At 44.2% G+C, this 21,505-nt stretch overlaps 1 protein-coding gene and 1 long non-coding RNA gene across 3 annotated transcripts in view; both read right to left on the bottom strand.

Annotated features, from left to right (window-relative positions):
* Nucleotides 1-8,352: 8,352 nt before the first annotated feature.
* Nucleotides 8,353-11,342, bottom strand: LOC307233837. The gene is made up of 3 exons (XR_013844278.1): nt 11,229-11,342; nt 11,008-11,121; nt 8,353-8,917 (listed from the first exon to the last, which is right to left on the bottom strand). It is a non-coding gene; the product is annotated as an uncharacterized lncRNA (long non-coding RNA).
* Nucleotides 11,343-15,508: 4,166 nt separating this feature from the next.
* Nucleotides 15,509-21,505, bottom strand: part of iffo1b (intermediate filament family orphan 1b) — a 10,941-nt gene continuing 4,944 nt past the window's right edge. Inside the window, exons 3-9 of one of the 2 annotated variants that reach the window (XM_080005532.1) lie at nt 21,251-21,346; nt 20,737-20,877; nt 20,403-20,587; nt 20,137-20,263; nt 18,693-18,782; nt 18,429-18,559; nt 15,509-17,358 (exon numbers count right to left, since the gene is read on the bottom strand). In XM_080005532.1, the coding sequence (XP_079861658.1) occupies nt 17,241-17,358; nt 18,429-18,559; nt 18,693-18,782; nt 20,137-20,263; nt 20,403-20,587; nt 20,737-20,877; nt 21,251-21,346 (888 nt within the window). In that variant the 3' untranslated portion in view covers nt 15,509-17,240. The remainder of the gene's footprint in view (nt 17,359-18,428; nt 18,560-18,692; nt 18,783-20,136; nt 20,264-20,402; nt 20,588-20,736; nt 20,878-21,250; nt 21,347-21,505) is intronic. The other variant, XM_080005533.1, reaches the window with a different exon arrangement.

The raw sequence follows: 21,505 nt of genomic DNA, 5'->3' as shown, positions 1-21,505 counted from the left end.
TTTGGCAAGTCGTCATAAAGGCTATTTGGATGAGAGATGTCATAAAGAGACATTTTCTATGTTGGGCGCCATTTTAAGTAAAATGCCCTGTCATTTCTATCAGCCGCCATCTTGTGCGCTATACTACATCCAACACACTCCATAGGGAAGCAGAGTGAAACAAAAAAAACATACATCTAAGATAAAAACACACTGTTTTTACAACTCTGTTTTTCCCTGGAAGAGAGGGACGGGGAACGGGGGTTGGACCCTACCCCCCCTGTGATTTCCACCCCCGGAGCCCCACCTGTCGCGCACGTTTGTTTTGAAGCAATCGTATTATTGGTAATATATAATATTGGATAGTAAATATTGGATTATAAGAGAACTGCAAGCCTACCAGGGTAGAGGTATTTAAAGCTTAGAATGGGTTGATTTGGTTCTGGAGAGGTGTCGTTACATCAGTTGTGCAGGGGTGGAGTGGGCTTGGGTGGTGGGGCCCAATATGATATCTTTTTATATGGGGCCCAAAATCCCTGGCAGTGCCCCTAAGTACGAGGTTGGATTTTTACAGCATTAGCTGTTTTACACACACGTGAAAGGACCCTAACTTTTATATATTACTTTATTATAAAGCAGTTTCATATTTCATATTTGTATTGTATTGCTTTATCTATCTATCTATCTATCTATCTATCTATCTATCTATCTATCTATCTATCTATCTATCTATCTATCTATCGATAGATAGATAGTCACCTCATACACAATGTGCAACTACCACATTTCTGTAATTTCAAGGTCACACAGAAAGCCTCGTTATAGCAAACGCCGATGCAATCGGGGGTCACCTCAGGTCTCTGCAGCAAACATCATCTGCAAAGACCTCCTCTGTTGGCTTGTGGAACTGTCGATCTGCAGTTAACAAGGCCGTATGCTCTCACTGAGACGTGGATTAAACCTGAAAATAGTGCAACCCCGGCTGCGCTTTCCACAAACTACTCATTCTCCCACACCTCCCGACCATCTGGCCGTGGTGGTGGGACTGGCCTGCTAATTTCCAACACATGGAAACTTAATCCACTGCTGCCTTTAAACAACTTTGTCTCCTTTGAATATCATGCCATCTTGGTGACTGCTCCGGTAAAAGCCTATGTGGTCGTCATCTGCCGTCCATCAGGACAACTAGGTGACTTCCTACACGAGCTTGACACCCTGCTGTCATCAATTCCTGAGCATGAGTGTCCCATGCTCGTCCTCGGTGACATGAACATCCACTTGGACAGTGCGAGCTCGGTTGACTTCCTGTCTTTGGTTCGCTCATTCGACCTATGACAGGTCCCAACTCAACCGACTCACGAGGCTGGCAAAGAGCTGGATCTCATTCTTGCTCGGAGCTGCACCACAGACAAACTAATGGTCACCCCTCTCCATCTCTCAGACCACTTCTTCATCCGCTTCAATGTTCAGCTTCCAGAACAACCCTCTACCTCCCCACCCATGGTTTCCATCCGCCGCAATCTCCGCAACCTGTCTCCCACCCACTTCTCCTCTGTGCTCTCCTCTTCTCTTCCGCCTAAGGGGACTTTCTCCTCTCTACAGGTTAATGATGCCACAGATTCTCTCTGCTCTACCTTGAGCTCATGTCTGGAGAGCCTGTGTCCACTATCTACTACCAGACCTGCTCGATCAACCCAGTCGCACCCGGGGCTGAGTGACACCCTCTGGACATCGCGCACTGACCTCAGAGCAGCTGAGAGGAAATGGCACAAATCCGAAGCGACTGAAGATCTTGCAAGCTACCAGACACTGCTGTTCTCCTTCTCTTCCAGCATCACTGCCTCTAAGAAGGCTTTCTTCAACGACAGGATCAATGGTGCCACGGACACACGGAAGTTATTCTCCACCTTTAAGTCTCTGCTCTACCCCCCACCACCTCCTACAGCTACCAACCTCACTGCTGATAGCTTTGCCTCCTTTTTTACTGACAAAGTGGCAGCTATCAGCAGCCAATTCTCCAAACAACTAACTCACAACCTGTCTACTCAGGCTCAAGGCTCATTGTTCCCTGGTTTTACACCTCTCGCTGAGAGTGAGGGATCTAAACTACTAACATGTAGCCGTCCTACTACCTGTCCGCTAGATCCGATCCCATCTAACCTCCTTCAAGCCATATCACCGACTGTCACCCCGGCAATCACACATTTGATTAATTCTTCCCTCACTTCTAGCACATTCCCCTCTGCTTTTAAAGTGGCTATGGTAGCACCACTGCTCAAAAAACCTTCACTCGATCCCACTCGAGTGGAAAACTATCGGCCGGTCTCACTCCTCCCATTCCTTTCCAAAACCATTGAGAGGGCGGTCTCTAGACAGGTTACAGAATTCCTGTCAAGAAACAACCTTCTTGATCCACTTCAATCTTGCTTCAAAAGCGGATACTCCACTGAAACAGCCCTGTTGTCTGTGACGGAGGCCTTACAAACTGCTAGAGCTGCTGCCCAATCCTCGGTTCTCATTCTGCTAGACTTATCAGTTGCTTTTGACACCGTCAATCACAGCATTCTCCTGTCCATACTCTCAAGTGTGGGCATCTCTGGCAGTGCACTTTCCTGGTTTGAATCTTACCTCACTGGGCGTTCGTTCAGTGTGACATGGGAAGGCCAGTTGTCTGTGCCCCACCACCTCACCACAGGGGTGCCCCCAGTTTTTCATATCACTGCCATGCGGATGATACTCAACTCTGTCTTTCCTGCCTGATGACCCCACTGTCTCGACGCGGATCTGGGATTGCCTCGCTGACATATCCACGTGGATGAAGGATTACCATCTTCAACTAAACCTGGCAAAAACGGAACTGTTGGTCTTCCTGGCCAAACAAGGTATTTATTACAACATTGATATCAAAATTGACTCTTTATCTCTTGCTCCTACCAAGGCTGCAAGGAATCTAGGTGTCATTATGATGACCAACTGACATTCCCGGACCATGTTGCCGCCGTCTCTCGGTCGGGCTGCTTCAAACTATTCAACATCCGAAAAGTCAGGCCGTACCTGACCCAATATGCCACTCAACTGCTGGTACAAACCTTGGTGATTTCCCGCCTCGACTACTGCAACGCTCTCTTAACAGGCTTGCCGGCTTGTGCGGTGAAGCCACTGCAGATGATACAGAATGAGGCGGTAGGACTGGTGCTCAACCAGCCAAAGAGGCCACACGTTACTCCGCTGCTTATCGAGCTCCACTGGTTACCTGTAGCCGCTCGCATCAAGTTCAAGTCGCTGATGCTTGCCTACAGAGTGATTGTTGGGAATGCTCCCAATTACTTAAATGCTCTTGTAAGAGCACATAATACCCCCCGGATGCTGCGTTCGCAAATGAGCGTCGCTTGGCTCTGCGAGCTGCACAACCACGGCAATCCAGGCTATTCTCATTTGTAGTTCCATGTTGGTGGAACGAGCAGCCAAAAACCACCAGAGCAGGGGCCTCCCTCTCTGTCTTTAAGAAGCACTTCAGAGATCAGCACCTCCTCTCCTAACTTACAATTACTTATCACTACTTAGCAGTATTTATTTATTGTTACACTAATGTTTCTGTTGCAATGTAGCTTGAATGTTATTCTCCCTTGTACGTCGCTTTGGATAAAAGCGTCTAAATGTAAATGTAAATGTAACTGTTCACACAACCAATTATTCATATCTACTAGAATCTAGATTCATGTGATGCCCTTTTGTAGCAGAATAGAACATTTTAGTTAAAAGCTCAAATGGAACCTGTGACATGACATGGCACCAGATCACACTGTGTCTCAGGGTGTTGCCGGATAGCACATCGGCGGGAAATGTGGCAGCCGCTCTTAACGTGATGCAGCGCATGTACTGTCAAGTCAAAAAGGAAATGCAAGAAGAACCTTTCAAAAATCACGAGTGGTTATTGGTGCTGCATTTGATGGATGGAGTTGCAGGATTGTTACAATTGAGGACTGAGAGCATAACTCAGGCAGACATTTGTTAAAACAATCAAATGAACAATGGGTTGCAGGGCAATGAGGCCGATTTCATATTTGACTCGTTTCGCCAGAAGCTGTAACACAGCTTTACAGTGAGTCAATTTAAACCGAGAGACACTGAACCCTCAGCGTTGAGACCTTTCGCAACCAAAAGATGAGTGTTTTTGCTTTCATGTGAAGATGAGCGAAAGCAACAGGAAGAAATAAAAAGAAAAGAGGGGCAAGAATGACTTTGTTTTTAACAGTTGTACATTGCACTGTAGGGGTCTTCAGCAGCGACAGACAGAGAGAGAGAGAGACAGACAGACAGAGAGAGAGAGAGAGAGAGAGAGAGAGAGAGAAAGAGAGAGAGAGAGAAAGAGAGTTAAAAGGTCTCCTTTTGAGTCAGACATCTAATGAATAATTTACCGGAACACACACTTCATATCCCCCAGTTCACTCATAAGCTCAGGGGTCCCACAAACGGCTGTCTTCTTCACGTCTCCACTGAGCCATGGTAAGTAACCACACACTTTGTATTGCTGCTTATTGAAACCTCAGACGTATGAAACACCTGGACGTGTTTCAAAGATCAACACAGTACAGGATGAGAAATTGTCACTAATATTTCTTGCTACTCTATAAGCAGCTGGCACTGACCCTACTTTAACCAGGTGGAAGTTATTGTATTTTTCCAAGATCTTGTATAAAAATGATATGAAGCTCCTTCAAGACTGGAAACAACAACCTACGATGCATGATTCGGTCTGGAGTTGATTATTATTATTATTATTATTATTATTATTATTATTATTATTAGACTGCCTCCATGAAGCCACTAGAAACTTCAAGTTAGCCACTTATCACTTGTTTCCTAGAATGATTTAAAAGTTTCAATTGCTGTTATCTTTGCTCACTTGTATTTGTCTGAACATTGATTTTGTAACACGTCGCTGCGTTGTCCGTGATTTTATATATGTCATTTATTCCCGGGTCTCGGTCTTAATGAGAATAACGGATGCAATGAGACTTACTCAATCATATAAGAGCCTCATCAAGTCCTCGCGTTGGATTCACACTGTAACCAAATCACCGGTTTCCCCTCCTTGCATCTCTCTCCCGCACACTCTATTCCCTCATGTTTCGCCTTTCCTCTCCTCCAACTTCCCCCTCTTGTCCTTGCACCTCTTTCCCTCTCAGACACAGCTCTGGTTCTTTTTCACGATATCTCTCCTCTCCAGCCTCCCCCTCTCTCCTGTCCATTCCCTGCAGTGCCAGGGAGAGAGAGAATATGCGTGGCCGATGGACAACAGTCGGCAGTGCTGTGACAAATGTAAACCAGGTACGGTGACCCCTCTCCACATGCGATGCATAGCCCGTCGGAATTCACTTGGCTGGATAGAAATGTGCTATGTGAAAACTACCGTGAAAGTATCATTCCACTATTTCAGGCCAGTACTTGGTGAAACGTTGCACGTCCACTGGCAACACCCAGTGCGCCACCTGTCCAACCGGCCAGTACACAGACAGCTACAACGTGGAGCCCAACTGCCCCTTTTGCGATAAGTGTGATACGAGCCGTAAGTGACTATAACTGTGTGTGTGTGTGTGTGTGTGTGTGTGTGTGTGTGTGTGTGTGTGTGTGTGTGTGTGTGTGTGTGTGTGTGTGTGTGTGTGTCTTTTTTACATTAATTTCCCCTCCAAATAAGATTGTTCCTCCTTTTTTTTTTTTAACTCCTCAGTGTTATCAATTTGATTATCAAAGATAAATAAAATGTGACGCCCTTAGCTATTACCGTATTGTCTCCTTAGGTCATCATTTCAGAGAAGTGTGACCGTGGTATTAACGTTGGGGCTTTCCCCAGGTCTGCGTTTCAGAGAGAAAGAGAGGGAGGAGGGCGGGGGGTCTAACGAGCCTTGACACAAATAAGTCTGGAGAGCATGGCACAGAGGATTTTGCGGTGGAGATTATGCAGTTGGGGGGCAGGGGGGCGATCATAGTTTCAGTCCTAACGTGCTGAGGTTCTTTGGGAGGAGCGTGGAGGGGTTATGGGGGGGGCACCGTACAAGTGGAACACAAAAACACACACACACACACACACACATTTCAGACATAAACATCGGAAACTGTTACAGGAAGCAAAAATTAAAAAAAATAAAAAAATCCTACTTAATGCTGTCTGAGCCTGCTCCGCTTCAGGTAAAAATAGAAGCTGTTTTCTTGCTTTTAAATACCACGGCGGAAACATTGGGGTGAACACGTTTCTCAAACACGTTTGAAAAAACATGCGTCATGAAACCCTCTTCGCCTCCCGTAAGGTTGAGAACAGACTAATTTTGAGCTAAGACGTTTAAAAGTTCAGATAAGATTTAAAAAAAAAAAATGTTTAAAATGAATCTTACACTGACCCCATGGATACTTGAATTTTCCATCAAAGTTCAAAGTTTTATTTGTGAAATGCTTCACAGTACAGCCTGTGTCAGGCTAGCAATGAAATGCTTCATCTATGGGTCAATCCCAGCAATGCAAGAAACAGAAGAAAAATTGTAATATCGCAAAAAAATAAATTGTAAAGAATGCAGCGATCATTTAAGTAGGTAGCTGAAGCAAGGTGACAGTGGCGACTGGTGCAACCTCCTCCTGTTGAGCAAGGCAGCGAAAAGGAAAACCCTTCAAAAATTCACCATACATACAGCACATCATTAGCTCTCCGAGCATGTTGCGTGTGTCCTTCTATCCCTCGCAGGGCAGCTGTCGCAGTGTGAGACGCACCGCAACACCGTGTGCGACTGTCAGCCTGGTTACCTCTGCACAGCAAAGGCCTGTCTGGAATGCAAGCAGATACCAAGTCCCCCAATGACCACCGCCACCGCCACCGTCCCCTCCGGTAGGTTCCCAAAACCACTCTCACCTTCCACTGTGCCAGCATCACGCTGGTCAAAATGCGGTGTTGCGAGTCCTTTGTACATTTAAAAAATTAGGAGATACAGATTTATACAATTTTTCGGCATTCTATGTTTACCCATCCCGTGTGCTTCCCTTGAATTCCATCTCCGTATTAAATAGAGAACTAACACATTTATTGGCTCTCTCCCTGTGCCACGTGACCGAAAAACCTGGAGCAGCCGGTGAAAACAACACAGGTAAGAGCTTACACTAGAAGAAGAAGAATCTTTATTTGTCACACACACACCACAACAGGTGCACTCATGGTGACCAACACACAGTGAATTCTCTGCTTTTGACCCGTTCCGGCTTGTCCTCCCTCCGGGGGGGCAGCCAGGAGCAGGGGGGGAGCATACAGCGACGCGCCTGGGGACTGATTTAAAATGTCCGTCGCTGGTCAGACGGAAATGTTCAGCATGTTTTTCGGTGGGGGTCCTTACTGATATTACTAGGAGGAAACGCCATGTGAGCAGGGGGAGAACATGCAGACTCCGCACAGAAAGCCCCCTAAACGTGTTTTTGTGTTTTTATAGAAGAAAATAAGTGGCTGGTGGTGATTAGTGGCCTGCTGGGTGTGGGGCTGCTACTACTGCTGCTGCTTATATTTCTGATACTACGGCTCCTCAACGCAAAACTCAGTTCTTGGACCAGACCAAGAGAAGGTCAGTGCAACATAACAATATCCGATTGGTAAGAATTGTACACTTTGCACTTGCCTTTATACGGTTTTTTTTCCATTCCTGATGTTACCCGCTCATCAAAGATGTTCCTCCTCTCCCGCCTGGTCCATCAGGTTTCTTACCCAACCCAAAGACAACGCCACAAACTAAAGGTCCGGAAGAAGAAAAAGAAGCGCTGCCCGTCCAGGTTTCCCAAAGTTTGGGATTCACGAACACCACGTCATATTTGGCAAAAGAGCTCGGACTGATGGACGAGTTTCCCTAACCTGCATGGAGGCTGGCAATGAATGGAAATGTTGGAATGTGTGACTGTGTCTTAAAGGAAAGTGCGTACGGTTGAAATGACCGTTTACTCCGTCCTTCTGAAGTGCGTGAACATTTCAAATGTTTCACGACTTTTCCCAGGGAGAACTTATCATCAAAGGACATGGTGTGAAACAGGACACAGTCTCTGATTTTAGGGTTTTTGTGAGGGTTTACAAAGAGAGATAAGAGTGAGAGATAAGAGAGGAAAGTTGTGTATTGCTGTAGGGCTGTATGTACTATGGTACAGAATTATGTCATTCTTTAGATCAGTGATTCTCAAAGAGGGGTTCGTGAAAATGTTTCAAATTTTTTTTTTTGTGTCCTTTGTACAAAGTCTGACGCAGCACATCCTAATTTAGGTATAAAAAAAAAATTTCATTTCATTTTTAATTTTATTATATATTTTTTTATTCTCCAATTTTTTTTGGACTGTCAGGCTAACGGCCGTGTAAGAAATCAACATTGTATTCACAAAATTAAATGAGTTGAAGAGCTCATTGAAGAGTAAAGAAAAAAAATAAAGAATAAAATCATAAACATATAATTACAAGTATAATTTGTCCTTTGTCTAGTAGCCTGACTGTGATGTACACTGTGCTGTGGTCTCTCCATGGCGAGGTGAAAATACAGCCCATAAATTTCTTCATTTCTTTGGCTGTCTACAATGGAGGATGTGTTGGAGAGACAGGCCCCCGGACGCCAGAGTCCACGGGGAGATCATTTTTTACACAAGTCCTCCTCCATCCTGCGACTCTGGGACGTCACACATCATAGTGCCTCCTCCTTGGACATGTGGCAGTCCTTCCCTCGCTCCTGGGAAGGAAAGAAAAAGTCTTCCCTCTCATCACACTCCTCCTCCTGCGAAAGCAGGATGGATGGGGAGGACACGGGATGGAAGACGGGGCAGTATCTCTCGTCGTCCTCGTCTTCCTCCTCTCTCGTCTGGTCAACCTGTCCAGTAAAATGACTGAGCAAGCTGAAGATGACTGTCCCTGCGTTGTGGATGTGGACTGGACCTGAGAAGGTGAGACATTAAAATAATATAATAAAAAAGATATATTTTTTTAGAAAACTGGATACTTGCATTATTGCTCATAATATACCGGAAAGAAAACGCCTGTAAACCGTGCATTTTATCAAGGTTTTTCAGGGGTTTATTGATTCTTTTGCACTTCCATAAAACAGCTTGTAAGACTAGAAACAGGAAGTTGTGCCGCTTCATTTTTGTGTAAAGGCTGTACAATTGCTTTGGATGTACTGACAAGTGGAAAATTGGTTTTCAATAAAATGTGAAATTACGGACATGAGAAACATAAAAAACATCAAAATACATGTGACAATATTGCAGTGATATAAAGTAACAAAGTAAAAATACTTTTTTACTGTACTTAAGTATTTTTTGGCAGTATCTGTACCTTACTTGAGTTATTATATTTCTGTCGATTTTTACTTTTACTCCGATACATTTCCCCTGAACACCTCCGTTACTCACTACAAAATCAAATGGGAGGAGAACTGGGAGCCAATGATGTTAGTGAAGCCTGTTATCACCAGGTTCATGTGGATGAATCAAGGGTCATATCAGCAGCGAGCTGAGTGTCAACAAACACGCTCCAGCCCCTGCTCAGAGTTGCCAGTTCTGCAGTTTTCCAGCGGAGATGTGCTCCTTTGTAAGTGTTAAAGCAGATTGTTTTTTCTGTCCAGGGGTTTGAGGGATGGCAGCGTTTGTCGTGAAGACCTGGCAAACCCGTCTGTGTTCAGTTTAGTTTTTGCTGCGAGGCGTGTCTCAGAGAGAGAGAGAAGGCTAGAGCAGCGTGTCCGAGAGCCACGCCCACAGCGACAGCCTCCTCCTGCACCTCATACGTCTGATGGTGACCAACACCCATGGCCATGTTGACAACAAATATATTAAAGTGAAAGATGCATCTCTCATGTTTACCGAAAAATACGGAAATATTGGCAACCAGAATAAAATCAGAGCAAAAAAAAAGAAAAAGCTCATAGTAAAAAAAAATGTGTTTTTTTTTTCTCTCCACAGCTATTACTTTGGATACTTAAGTACATTAAATACCATATAATAACTTTTGATACTTAACCCTCCTGTTATGTTCAAATTTAGTAGTTTTCCGGTGTGCTTGGTATGTGTTGTTTGAATGGACACCACACACGAAATGCAACTAGGCATTCATCCACAGTCACATGGGGGCCTGGGTTGTAAAGAAGGGGTAAAGGTTTCCGGTTTCCGAGTTTCCCTTCCTAAAATTAGGAAAAGTCATGAAGTTTCAAGCTGAAAAAATATGTTCATCATGTTTTTGGAGCTGCTTAACATTAAATGGGGTCAAATTGACTCCAAACATAACAGGAGTGTTAAGTACCTTTAATATCAGCTACTTTAAAAGTAGTTTTCCAATGAGTAACTTTCACGTTTACCAGCCGTTTTTTTTGTAAGATATCTCTATCTCTATATCTACTCAAGTGCAGCTTTCGAGTACTTTTTCCACCGCTGAGATACTGCAGGTTCCGTTTCTGTTTTGTTTTTTTTCTCTATTCTTTTCTGAGATCTAATCTACATGTTGCAGAGCATTTTCATTTCTAAATAAAAGCTGTTTTTTCATTTATATTCACAATATTTTATAGCTTTTTTTTTTGTCACGGGAGCACTAAAACGAGGTCTAAATAATGATAGGACCTGGTATTTGGCCTTTTGATTTCAAAATAAAGGTCTTTGAACTTTTATTTTGAAATCAAAAGGCTGCGTGACATGTACAGTATTTTATGTCATGGTATTATCACCTTGTCTGAGCGTTGTTGAACCTCGGAAATTGAAGAGAAAGAGAAAAATCTTTGAACCTTTTTTTTTTTTTTTTTTTTAACAGATTTCTTTGTGATTATTGTCAAAACCCTTGCACACTGAAAAAGATTGTAGAGGTTGTACAATAGGTGTTCAAAGCGAAAGAGGTAAAAACTGTCAATTTTGTTCATTATGGACCGTAACCCCCTCCCCCGTCCTGCTGAAGAGCCAGGCCCTTAATAAGGACTGAGGGTTTGGAAAAATCCGTCAGATATCCTTAAACCCTTGAGACACCAGGTTTGGAAATGTCCTTACCCTGCTTAGAACAATCTTCATCTCTGAGACAATAAACACAGGCGAGAACAAGAAGGGCCACGACTCCAACAGCCACCGGACACAAGACGGCCGCCAGTTCCCTTTCGGACCAGACTGGGAAGAGAGAGCATATACACGGAGAATGAAACGCACGTAGACTTGCGCGTAGAGATGCAGACGTGGCTCCATGTGCACCCACCCACCATCTCATACACACTCACCTTTGCTGAAATCCACGGGCTTATCGGTTGGAATGGTTCTTTGAGGGCCACAGCTGGGGAATATTAGGATTAGCTATTGCGTATAATACATTTTAAATACAGTATGTGGCCGTGTGGCTAGTTAAGGAGAATAGTCAACTGGATGACGGAAAAGAAAAATCACAATATCATTCTTTGAAAGAAGGGCATGTTTAAATAACCAACATATTTAATCGGTGAGTCACGAAAGTGGATTGCTGTTTTTTTCCGGCCCACATTGTTCAAGTGGGAAAGCGTGAGACTCACCGGGGATGCTGACAGGGGATGGAGGAAGTGCTCTTGTGTCTCGAGGAAGGAAGAGTCTGATTCACCGGGCCGTGGGTAACATCCGGTCCTCCTGGAAGCCAAAACACAAACTGTCACCAGGAGAGTCTTGAAAGAAAGAAAAGCATCTGCTAAATGTAATGTAATGTAATGTAATGTAAAACACAAAGAAAACCCCCACTTCTGTGCTGTGGTCTGAACAAACAAAAACCGAGGTATCTGATGTAGAAGGAGGGGCAACTCTCTCACAAGGGCTTTTCTCCTTCCCTTCCCCACAGTATGTACACATTATACATGACCACACGCTGCAATGCTCATCCGATATTTTATATATTATTCCATTTTGCTCTTCATTGAAATGAACTACATTGTGTATTCTTGAGCCGTTTATTAAAACCTGCAGACCGGTCAGCACAGTGAACAACGGAAATGTGGCCGTTATGAGGTGGTTTACTACATGAGAATAGTATGTCATCACCAGTCGTAAAGGTCGCGGGTATCTGGCGGATCTTCTCGCAGTCCAAGCAGTTTTCTTTGTTCATGTCCATATCGGTGCAGTGGAAGCCGCTGTCACACTGACACTTGAGGTTGGATTTGCGAGTGCAGTTCTTCACCACCGTCAGATGAAAATCTGAGATAGACAGATGCCAACGCAGTTGTACGTCAACCGTAGCCGCAAGTATTCGTAACAAACGCTGTCACGAGTGCATATACAGGAACTAAACCCTATTGGAAATCCTTTTTTGACACAATTTGAACACAGTAAGTTGCTCGGGCAATGGGATTTTTAGTGACATGAAATTACCCGCTCTACAGTCGGTGAAGCAGTGATGGCAGCTGGACTCTTTGTTCCACTCGGATGTGTAGGTGCCGACGGGACAGGGGGCACATTGGGTACAAGACTTCTGGTACTGACCTGATGTGGAAGAGAGATAAGACAGAGGAGGCGGGCGCGTCACAAAACCAGTGCGGGACTCAGAGGACACAAAGGTTGTGACCTTAACAACATCTGTAGACCTGGCATCATAAAGCATGCTGTGCTTGCTGAATAAAAGACACCGATCTCGATCAATGAATTTTGGACTAGTAATAGCGTGCATGGATGCATTTGTACATACTGTGCGTTCCTTGCATGCAGTCATGCATACGGTCATAACAATAGCACCCGTTAATGGTGGAATCTCTGAGTGGAACAGTGTGCAGAGAAACCACAACAAGTGTAGGAGAGAGAGAGAGAGAGAGAGAGAGGGAGAGGGAGAGAGAGAGAGAGAGAGAGAGAGAGAGAGAGAGAGAGCAGAACGACTGGTTGGATTCTGGTAAAGGATGTGGTCATGTGGAGCTCCGTGCACACGCCGTCGCTGGAAAGCGCGGATGGAAGTCACTCTCCTTGACTTAACATCGTCGAATTCAGAAGACGAACACAAAGGCGCGAATACATATCGGCGTGGAGGGCGACGGGAGGAGGGTCATTTTGGGGATAATGTCGGTGTTTCTCTCACCTGGAGGACACATTGTGCAGCTCCTCTTCTGACTCCTCGCCTGTCGCAACATTAATAGAGTAATAATCAGATTCGCGTACGTTTCCTTGGGGAGAGCCCTCCGCAGGCCGGCGTCACAGAGATATGCTTAGCTCTATGATAAATATGCATTTTATGACGTACATCTTAAGACGTTTTATCGTACAAATAATTCAACATAATTTTTGTGTGAGACACAAAAATGTACGTCTTTACGTCTTTCTTGTGGGACACATTTCGAGAAACACTCTCCCCCCAATAAAACGGTTTGTAGAGAACTTGTAAAGGTTTATAATAGTTACCCCAGGAGAGGTGAGGACCTGCTGTGCGAACATCATCAACGCCGCCACAATGAACTGCGCCACGTCCATTCTATGAATAAATGTCCACGAAAAATGCTGCTGTTAATAATTAGAATCGTCAGTTCATTCGTTTGCTCTGGCCTATTTGGCAGACTTACCTGCTGAACACATGCGGCTACGATTGGTCCACAGTCGCTCTCCGTCGACTCCGGACCTCCTTCAGGGCGCCCGGCATCACTGGCGTCATCTGAAGACCTTCTGTCTCACTTTTTCCCTTTACCTGCAGCAGATTAATGTCTTCCTGTCTCCGCCGCCCACCACCCGATGATGTCCTGGCAACAGGCTCATCCGCCGGACTGTTTCTCGGTGCTGTGACGAGCGTTTCTGCCGCAAAGCTTTCCACGCGTAGTCAGGACCAAAAAAGACAAAAAAAAACAAAAAAAAAAAACAGCCAAGCTTGTTTCCAACCAATGAAACTACAGATGGGGAAGACGAAGTGACAGCTACGTTTTACCTTGGGCTGTGTTCTTGTCTTGTTTATCTCGCTTGTGCACAAAAAAAAAAAGACTCCAAGCCAAATATGGTTTATTCCTCAGCTTCATCTTTTATTCGCTCCGTTTTCCTTGACAAATTCCGGCACACGTTACAGAGTTCTGTGGCGAAGCTTCAGCCAAATCTGCTTTGTAGCTACACTTTTAGAGCCACCATCTAGTCACACACTTAAACCACTGTTGAGGCAATTAGAGAAGAGCTTTTACCTCGATTCCAAAGCAAGAAATCATTTTGAAGCATTTTTATTTTTGCAAGAAGACTTCATCTTTTATTTTCATAAGATCCAATGGTTTGTGGAAAAAACATTCCCCTAAAAAAAAAAAAAAAAAAAAAAAAAATGCATTTGAACATTAAAAGGACCCAATAGAATGATCTTGTATTCCCTTACAGCTCTTATAATTACAATTGGAATTAGGAACAGGGCATTTAAGTTTGTTACAGAAGGCCTATTTGTGATTGTATTCTTTAAACATACATACTGTATATCCAAAGCATTTCCTCTACACATATACCATAGCCAGCGTACAGTCATTTTGCTTAAGCATTTGCGTTTTTAGTTTTTCCCGCACTTGAGAGCAGTTTTAAAAGGAGCTCACCGAGCGAAAGACAGTGACTTCCTCAAAAAAAAAAGTAAGTGTCTTTCATATTAACAGTTTTTAAAGTGACTTCGGTCAAATATATCCCAATACGCTGTTCACTCAAATTCTCCCATACAATAAATACAATAAAGGGAAGGCAATCATTGAATAATAGTTCAAACTTGTTTTTGTTCTCGACATAAACTGTGTGTGCAGCAGCAAAGTCTTCTTTAAAAAAAGCTCTCACTACGCGGAACACCCAGATACATTCAAACTGGCACATGCATACATAGAGACTCTCTTCTACCCGGGACAAAACAAAGCGAGACAAACGATGCAATGGGTTTTTGTTGTCCGGCGTCCTCCTCCTGTGAAATCCCGCCCGAGAGAGCGGGATCGGCGTTCAGCAACTTCCAGAACCATCATCATCACCATCACCATAATCATCATCATCCTCCTCCTCCTCATCATCTTATGGAAGCTTTTTTTTTTGTTTGTTTCTTCATTATTGAGACGAGAGTATTTTAAGTGTGAGTAGTAGAAGCAGAATTATCACGGTTGACCTGACTCAGCCACGTGCGGTGGAACAGAAGGACCTGGCGACACTTAGATGATATTATTGCAGTGGAGAAAAACATGACTTTCGGAAAGTGAGGGGAAACGGTAAGATAGATCAGGGTACTTCTGGAAATGTCCAAATCAATATCCCCGGGTGTCTTTTTGCAGCGGCATTCCAATACGAGTGCTCACGACGGTTTGTGCGGAACCTTATGGTTGATGAACGATGAACCTTATGGTGTCCACGACAGGCCCAAGTTAATTCATTTCCAATCTCCCAAGCGCTAAGTAAAGAAGAATCAAATGAGGAAATATATAGTTCAACATGTTTTTCATTTCTGATATCTGAATCTCTGTAACATTTATACAAGTATTAGTGCTGACTGATTAATATACATTTTTGCTTGCTAAGTGCAATAGCTCACAACCTCAAAAATATGTTTAGTTATATACAGTAAGCACCATTGGTGAAATAGCTTTAGGCAGCACTTCTGATTGTAATCGTATATATATTTTTTTTTATTTTCTTTTTCTATTGTTTGTTTTTCCCTGCAATTCTCAGTTTAATCAAATGGCTTCCGTTTACTTAGTTTGGCACTAAAATGTATTATTTCAGTCCTCTTTCTCTCGCAGTAAGTCAGTCAATCCGCTTCTAAATCCATTCAGCCCCTGCTTAAATCAAAGTGCTCGGTGCCTTCACTGTACACGACATTAGTATTTATCCATACTGCAGCACTACAGAGTATGACACTGGGGTGTCAACGCCCTTTAATCTCCGTCCGCGCGTCGGTGACATGGAGACCCTGACGCTGAACCGCCTCCCTTCCACAGAGAGCGAGAGAGAGAGAGAAAGAGAAAGAGAGAGAAAACTCACCTGGGCTGCATCCCAAAGATCCGAAAAGTTAATGCTACGGGTACCGCTGTATACGCTGTCCCGGCAGCAACAGAAAAGTGGCTTAACGTGTGATGTAGGACACACCTGTCTGGAAGTGTTTTGAAGACATTTGAGTTACCCACTGACAAAGGGAAGTGGGGAAGAGGTGATTTCATCACCAAAACAGCTCAGGTGTTTCAATTCCACGCCACCCAAGAGCAGCGATCAAACGTAGTCGTAGTAGTAGTAGTAGTAGTAGTAGTAGTAGTAGTAGTAGTGGAAACAGTACTGTAACAACAACTCAGGGTTTTGAGACACAGCCATCATATTACGTGTAGACCATCTATCGATGGTCGTATTCCAAAGGAAAGAAACATGCTCACTCCAACCTTCTCCAGAACTGTTTTATACATTCACCTCATATTTAACTGGTATTTTGAGTTTCTAACAAGCATCTTCCACTTTATCCGTGTACCGGGCAGCTCTCCAGCTAAACTATGCCCTAAAATAGGACGGCCGTAGTTAGAGTAACACACAGCCTTTTTTTTTTGAGGGGCTGAGCTTTTTCTGTGATTTCGTTTTTTTGTTATTTTTTTTTGTATTCTGCGTCGGCTACATTTTCCTGTTTTGTTTGAATGAACAACAGATGTTTGGGTGTGATTATGCCTAATGGTCTGCCACCAAATATCCGAAGGAACAGCCGTTACTATGAATGTAACCCTACTCGATTGCAAATGAATGACGCCTCACTCTCACTCGTTCCACCGTGTGGCAGTCGCTTTTTCGGTTTCGTTCGGAGTTTCGGTGAAGTTCTGGGACTTGTGTGACCGGTGAAAGGATCTGACTGATCCGGTGCACTGTGGACCTGCTGGCACAGAGAATAACACGACACGCTGCAGTTACATGGTGCGGTGAGCTGCTCAGAGTGGCTGGAGGTTTCGTTGTGAGACTATGAGAGCAAACTACACATCACTGTGGATTTGTTTTACAATGTTTTCCAATACAGCACAAGACGCCGCCTGGAGATACAGTGCCTCCATAGTTCTTGATATCAACATAATCTTTCTTAAATACTAAAGATTTACACCAAAAGACAGGCTGCAACTCAAACAAGTAACATTCCCCAAATCAGGCCAGTGACACTGCCTAATAATAATAATTATAATAACAACAACAACACTAATAATAATTAACCTCCGTAGACCAAAGCTGATCCGAGCAGAAGGAAGAACAAATGAAAAAGATATCCAGAAGTATGGAAACACAGTGTTGCTGTAGGGTATTGCATGGTGTGGTACTGTGGGTTTTCCTGCTGGATGAAGGTGGAGTCAGGATTGGGCCGAACTGGAGGACGGAGGAGGAGGAGGTGGAGAAGGAGGAGAGGCCGATGTCTTCTCCCGCTCTCTCTGATCCCCCTCCTCACCCGACCCGGGCACCGGAGGGTTACTGAGCAACACAGAAAACACAAAAAAAACAACAACAACTCAACAATAATATCTGGAAATATTTATTAAAACTTGTGGCTGGAAAGAATTCTTTGTCCACATTGTGTGAATATTTTTTATATTAGCCTTTACTGCCTATACTACTCTTTTTTTCGACTGTCAACATGTTAACCGTAAATCTGGATTACCATAATTTGACTATTCGTGATATTGACATATCTACACCGCGTTCCAAATTATTATGCAAATTATATTTTTCTCTGATTTTCCTAAATAGTCGATAAAAATGACAGTCAGTATAATTTTCAAGTCATCAACCATTAGGGTATCATTTGAATGTTATTGAACAAACCTCCCAATGAAGCTATTTCAATCAAAAGCAAGTTACATGTTAACATAGGACCCTTCTTTGTTATCACCTTCACAAATCTTGCATCCATTGAACTTGTGAGTTTTTGGAGAGTTTCTGCTTGAATCTTTGCAGGATGTCAGAACAGCCTCCCAGAGCTGCTCTTTTGATGCAAACTGCCTCCCACCCTCATAGATCTTTTGCTTGAGGATGCTCCAAAGGTTCTCAATAGGGTTGAGGTCAGGGGAGGATGGGGGCCACACCATGAGTTTCTCTCCTTTTATACCCATAGCAGCCAATGATGATTGAAGGCACGGTTCTTCTTTTTGTACCACGGAAGAAAGTGGTCAGTCAGAAACTCTATATACTTTGCCGAGGTCCTTTTCACTATGCACAACTGCAAGCCTCTGGAGGATCCTACACCTTGAGGTTCGCGGGACTCCAGAGGCACCAGCAGCTTCAAATACCTGTTTGCTGCTTTGTAATGGCATTTTAGCAGCTGCAAAAAATTTTATGTTTAGGACACTTAAATCCAATATGCATAATAATTTGGAACGCGGTGTATATGCCAATATCATAATATTGGAATTTTATTTACTCTAAACTACTCTTGCTAGCTCCCATTCGTTTTTGAAGGTTCCTGTTCAATGGAAAAATGGCTTATGAGGTATGTAAGCGCCTGTGTGCGTGTTTTGTGTGTGTGTGTCAGTGTGTGTATGCACCTGTCTCCACTCTGCGTGATGAGCCTCCGGCAGGTCTCCATCTGCACGTCCAGCCCTCTCTTCATGGAGCACATCTCCATGTACTCGTGCAGGTGTCGGTTCATGTCGCTCTTCGCCGTGGCCAACTCCAGCTGGGGTCAGAAACGTAAAGGTGAATTATACCCAAGAAAATCGCACATGACCAAGAAACAGCCACACACACACACAGACACACACACAGACAGACACAGATAGACACAGACACAGACAGACACACACACACACCTCGATCTGGTCGATGGTCTCCTGGTATTCCTTCTCTCTGGATTTGAACAGACACTCTGTGTCGTTAATGACTTTCTCCAAACTCTCGTCCTGTTGAACAACAAAAAAAAAAAAAAAAAAAAAAAAAAAAAAAGAAGGACAGTGAACGTTTCACCATTGTAAGCCCCCAACCGGGTAAAAATATATTTGCTTTCTCGGTCCTTCCCTCGAGACAACAACAAGACAGTAAATGCAACGCGGTAAACAATGTGGCTGCGTGGAAAACACCTAATGAGAAACCGAGTCAGTACAACATCAGCGATGTTTGAACAAGGCTGGATTTGTTGTTATATAATCAGATTACACTGACTCATCTCATATCTATCTCTGAAGCCGACGGCAGACGGTTCAAATGTCACGTGATCGATGAATGCAATACCGACAAGCATTTTGTTCTTTTGGAAACACAGACACACACTTTCTCAATTTAGACTATGTGAGTGTCGGTGTGTGTGGGAGAGTTGGTGTGTTTGGGAGAGAGAGAGAGAGAGAGAGAGAGAGAGAGAGAGAGCGAGAGAGAGCACGAGAGAGCACGAGAGAGCAAGAGAGAGAGAATGCCGGCGGCATTGGGTTAGTGCATTTCGACTGTCATGCTCTGGACAAAGTGGACCAGCGAAGGTCAATGGCTCCATATGAGTGAGCGATAATGCAGAGCCAGACAGTCTCGGCCTGAGGTCAGAGCCCTAAAAACACCATTAGCACAACACTCCCTGCATCATGACATCATGGCTTGAAATGCTCAGCAGCTGAGCTGTACACACACAAATGATATGTGCCTCACGCAATCATCAGAAATGATCAAAAATATACTGATGACAGAGCAGACCAACACAGAATGTGCCTTATGAAGATATTGTATAATGCTGATAAACTGTCTGAATAAGAGGTGACAGGACATCTCAGTCAAAGCTTCAGGATAAATACCAATAACAGTAAATATTAGTGGTCCGTTTTCCTAGTAAAGTTCATATAACGGAATCACACAATGATAAAACAGAAATTCTGGTCACAAATATAAAATATTCTTTCTAGTTTTGGTGCAATCATGGCGCAATACATAGTATATTGTATAAACAATGCAAACAATAAAGGGACAATAACGAGGGATTGCAGCCTAAATGTACAGCCAAAGAAGCCACAGACAGATACAACCCATATAATTCAAATAAAGTCCGTTTCAGACCAGTCTGAGCTTTGTAAAGACGCATGCAGTTTAGGGACGCCACGGTGAGGAATTTTTCCCACCGCTTAATAAGTTCATGACAACCCGACATTAACATTGGCGCTGAGACGCGGAAATAAACAAAATGGGTTTTATTTCTATACAAAAAAAAACACGGTGGGGGGCATGTAATGTACCAGTACCACCGATAACCGCGGCAACCCTAGTGCAGTCCTACATTACCTCTCCTGGCGGGTGGGTGGGGTCAGGAGGCAGAGTGCATCCTGGGAAATCCTCCCAGAGGAGCAGAGTCTCTTCAGTCTCCTCCCAGGCGAGGCTGTCACAGTCATCCTCAAACTCACACTCTCTCCTGGGATGAAACAAAAACACACATTCACACACACATACACGCGCAAACACACACACACACACACACACACAGTAAATATATTGTCGACACACCTGTACACATGTTCAGAAACAACACAGAACTAAGTTAGAGCACTTACAAATGGTTCAGCATCCTCTGCATCTCCTCGTTTATCTGATTGGCAGAGGAGCCGCAGCGCTCCTCCTCCTTGGCCCCGCCCCCGTCGCTCTCGGAGGTGCTCATCGGTTCCTCACCCTCGCTCCCGTTGACAGACATGGGGGTTTGCTTCCGGCGACAGTTGAGGGATGCCTGGGTGTTTGGAACCTGAGGATTCAGCCGCGGATATGCTCCAGCGTTAGTTTAGAATGTGAAGACGCCGCTGCGGAGTCACGTCGGAAACCTTCGCTTGGACCGACATCTCCCCGACAAATCTACAGAGAGACGCTTGGAGGCTTTCCTCATGGTCCCCGCACCTGATACATGTGAATGACGTCCTCGCAATTCCTCTGCTGGGCCACGTCGCAGAGGCGAGCGGTGATGTCGATCCTGCGGCAGATGTCCATGTCCACCTTCATGGCTTTCTCCTGGATCTTACTGTCCAGGTCGGATAGGTTCTGTGGGGAAGGCGGCGGAGGTGTCAATGTGGCTGGGACGTGTCTGTGGTCATCATTTCGGCACGGGTTTTCACATCTTCAACGCTGTTTGTAAAGTTCAAAAAAATGCAACGGAGCGCGGGAAACTCCTGGAGTTTCCACTTGCACGTGTTTTTCTTTAAGCGCCTCAGAGAGGCCTCCACCGCTAACTTTCAAAACAGCCCCTCAAAACTCACTTCTCCAGACTCAACACTTTATTAGAATAGTTTTGTTTCGTTCCTTATTATTTCTGCTGTGTAAAGTGTCTTTGAGTTCTTAGGAAGGGGGTATTGGTAGTCTGGGGTGTTTACTATTATTATCATTATCATCATCATCATCATCATCATCAACTCACGTTGCTCATGAGGCCTTTGAAGAGAACCAGCTCTGCTTTGAGCTGCTGGACTCTGACAGCGAGCTCATCCTGACAGCCTTCACTCTCCTGCAGATCCTGCACAACACCAGCAGCATGAAGAACAACTCACGTGTTGCACAAGCATCATGTGAAAACACCCACTGACAGGAAAAAAAACCCACAATCTAGGTCAGATGCCATTTCCCAGCAATACTACATGCAGTATGCACACTCAGGCTCTGACACCTGCGCACG

The sequence above is a fragment of the Zeus faber genome (assembly GCF_960531495.2).
Source record: "Zeus faber genome assembly, chromosome: 8".
In the NCBI taxonomy this organism is placed as follows: Eukaryota; Metazoa; Chordata; class Actinopteri; order Zeiformes; family Zeidae; genus Zeus; species Zeus faber.
Note: the sequence above shows the minus strand (reverse complement) of the source record. Positions and strands in the feature narration are given on the sequence as shown.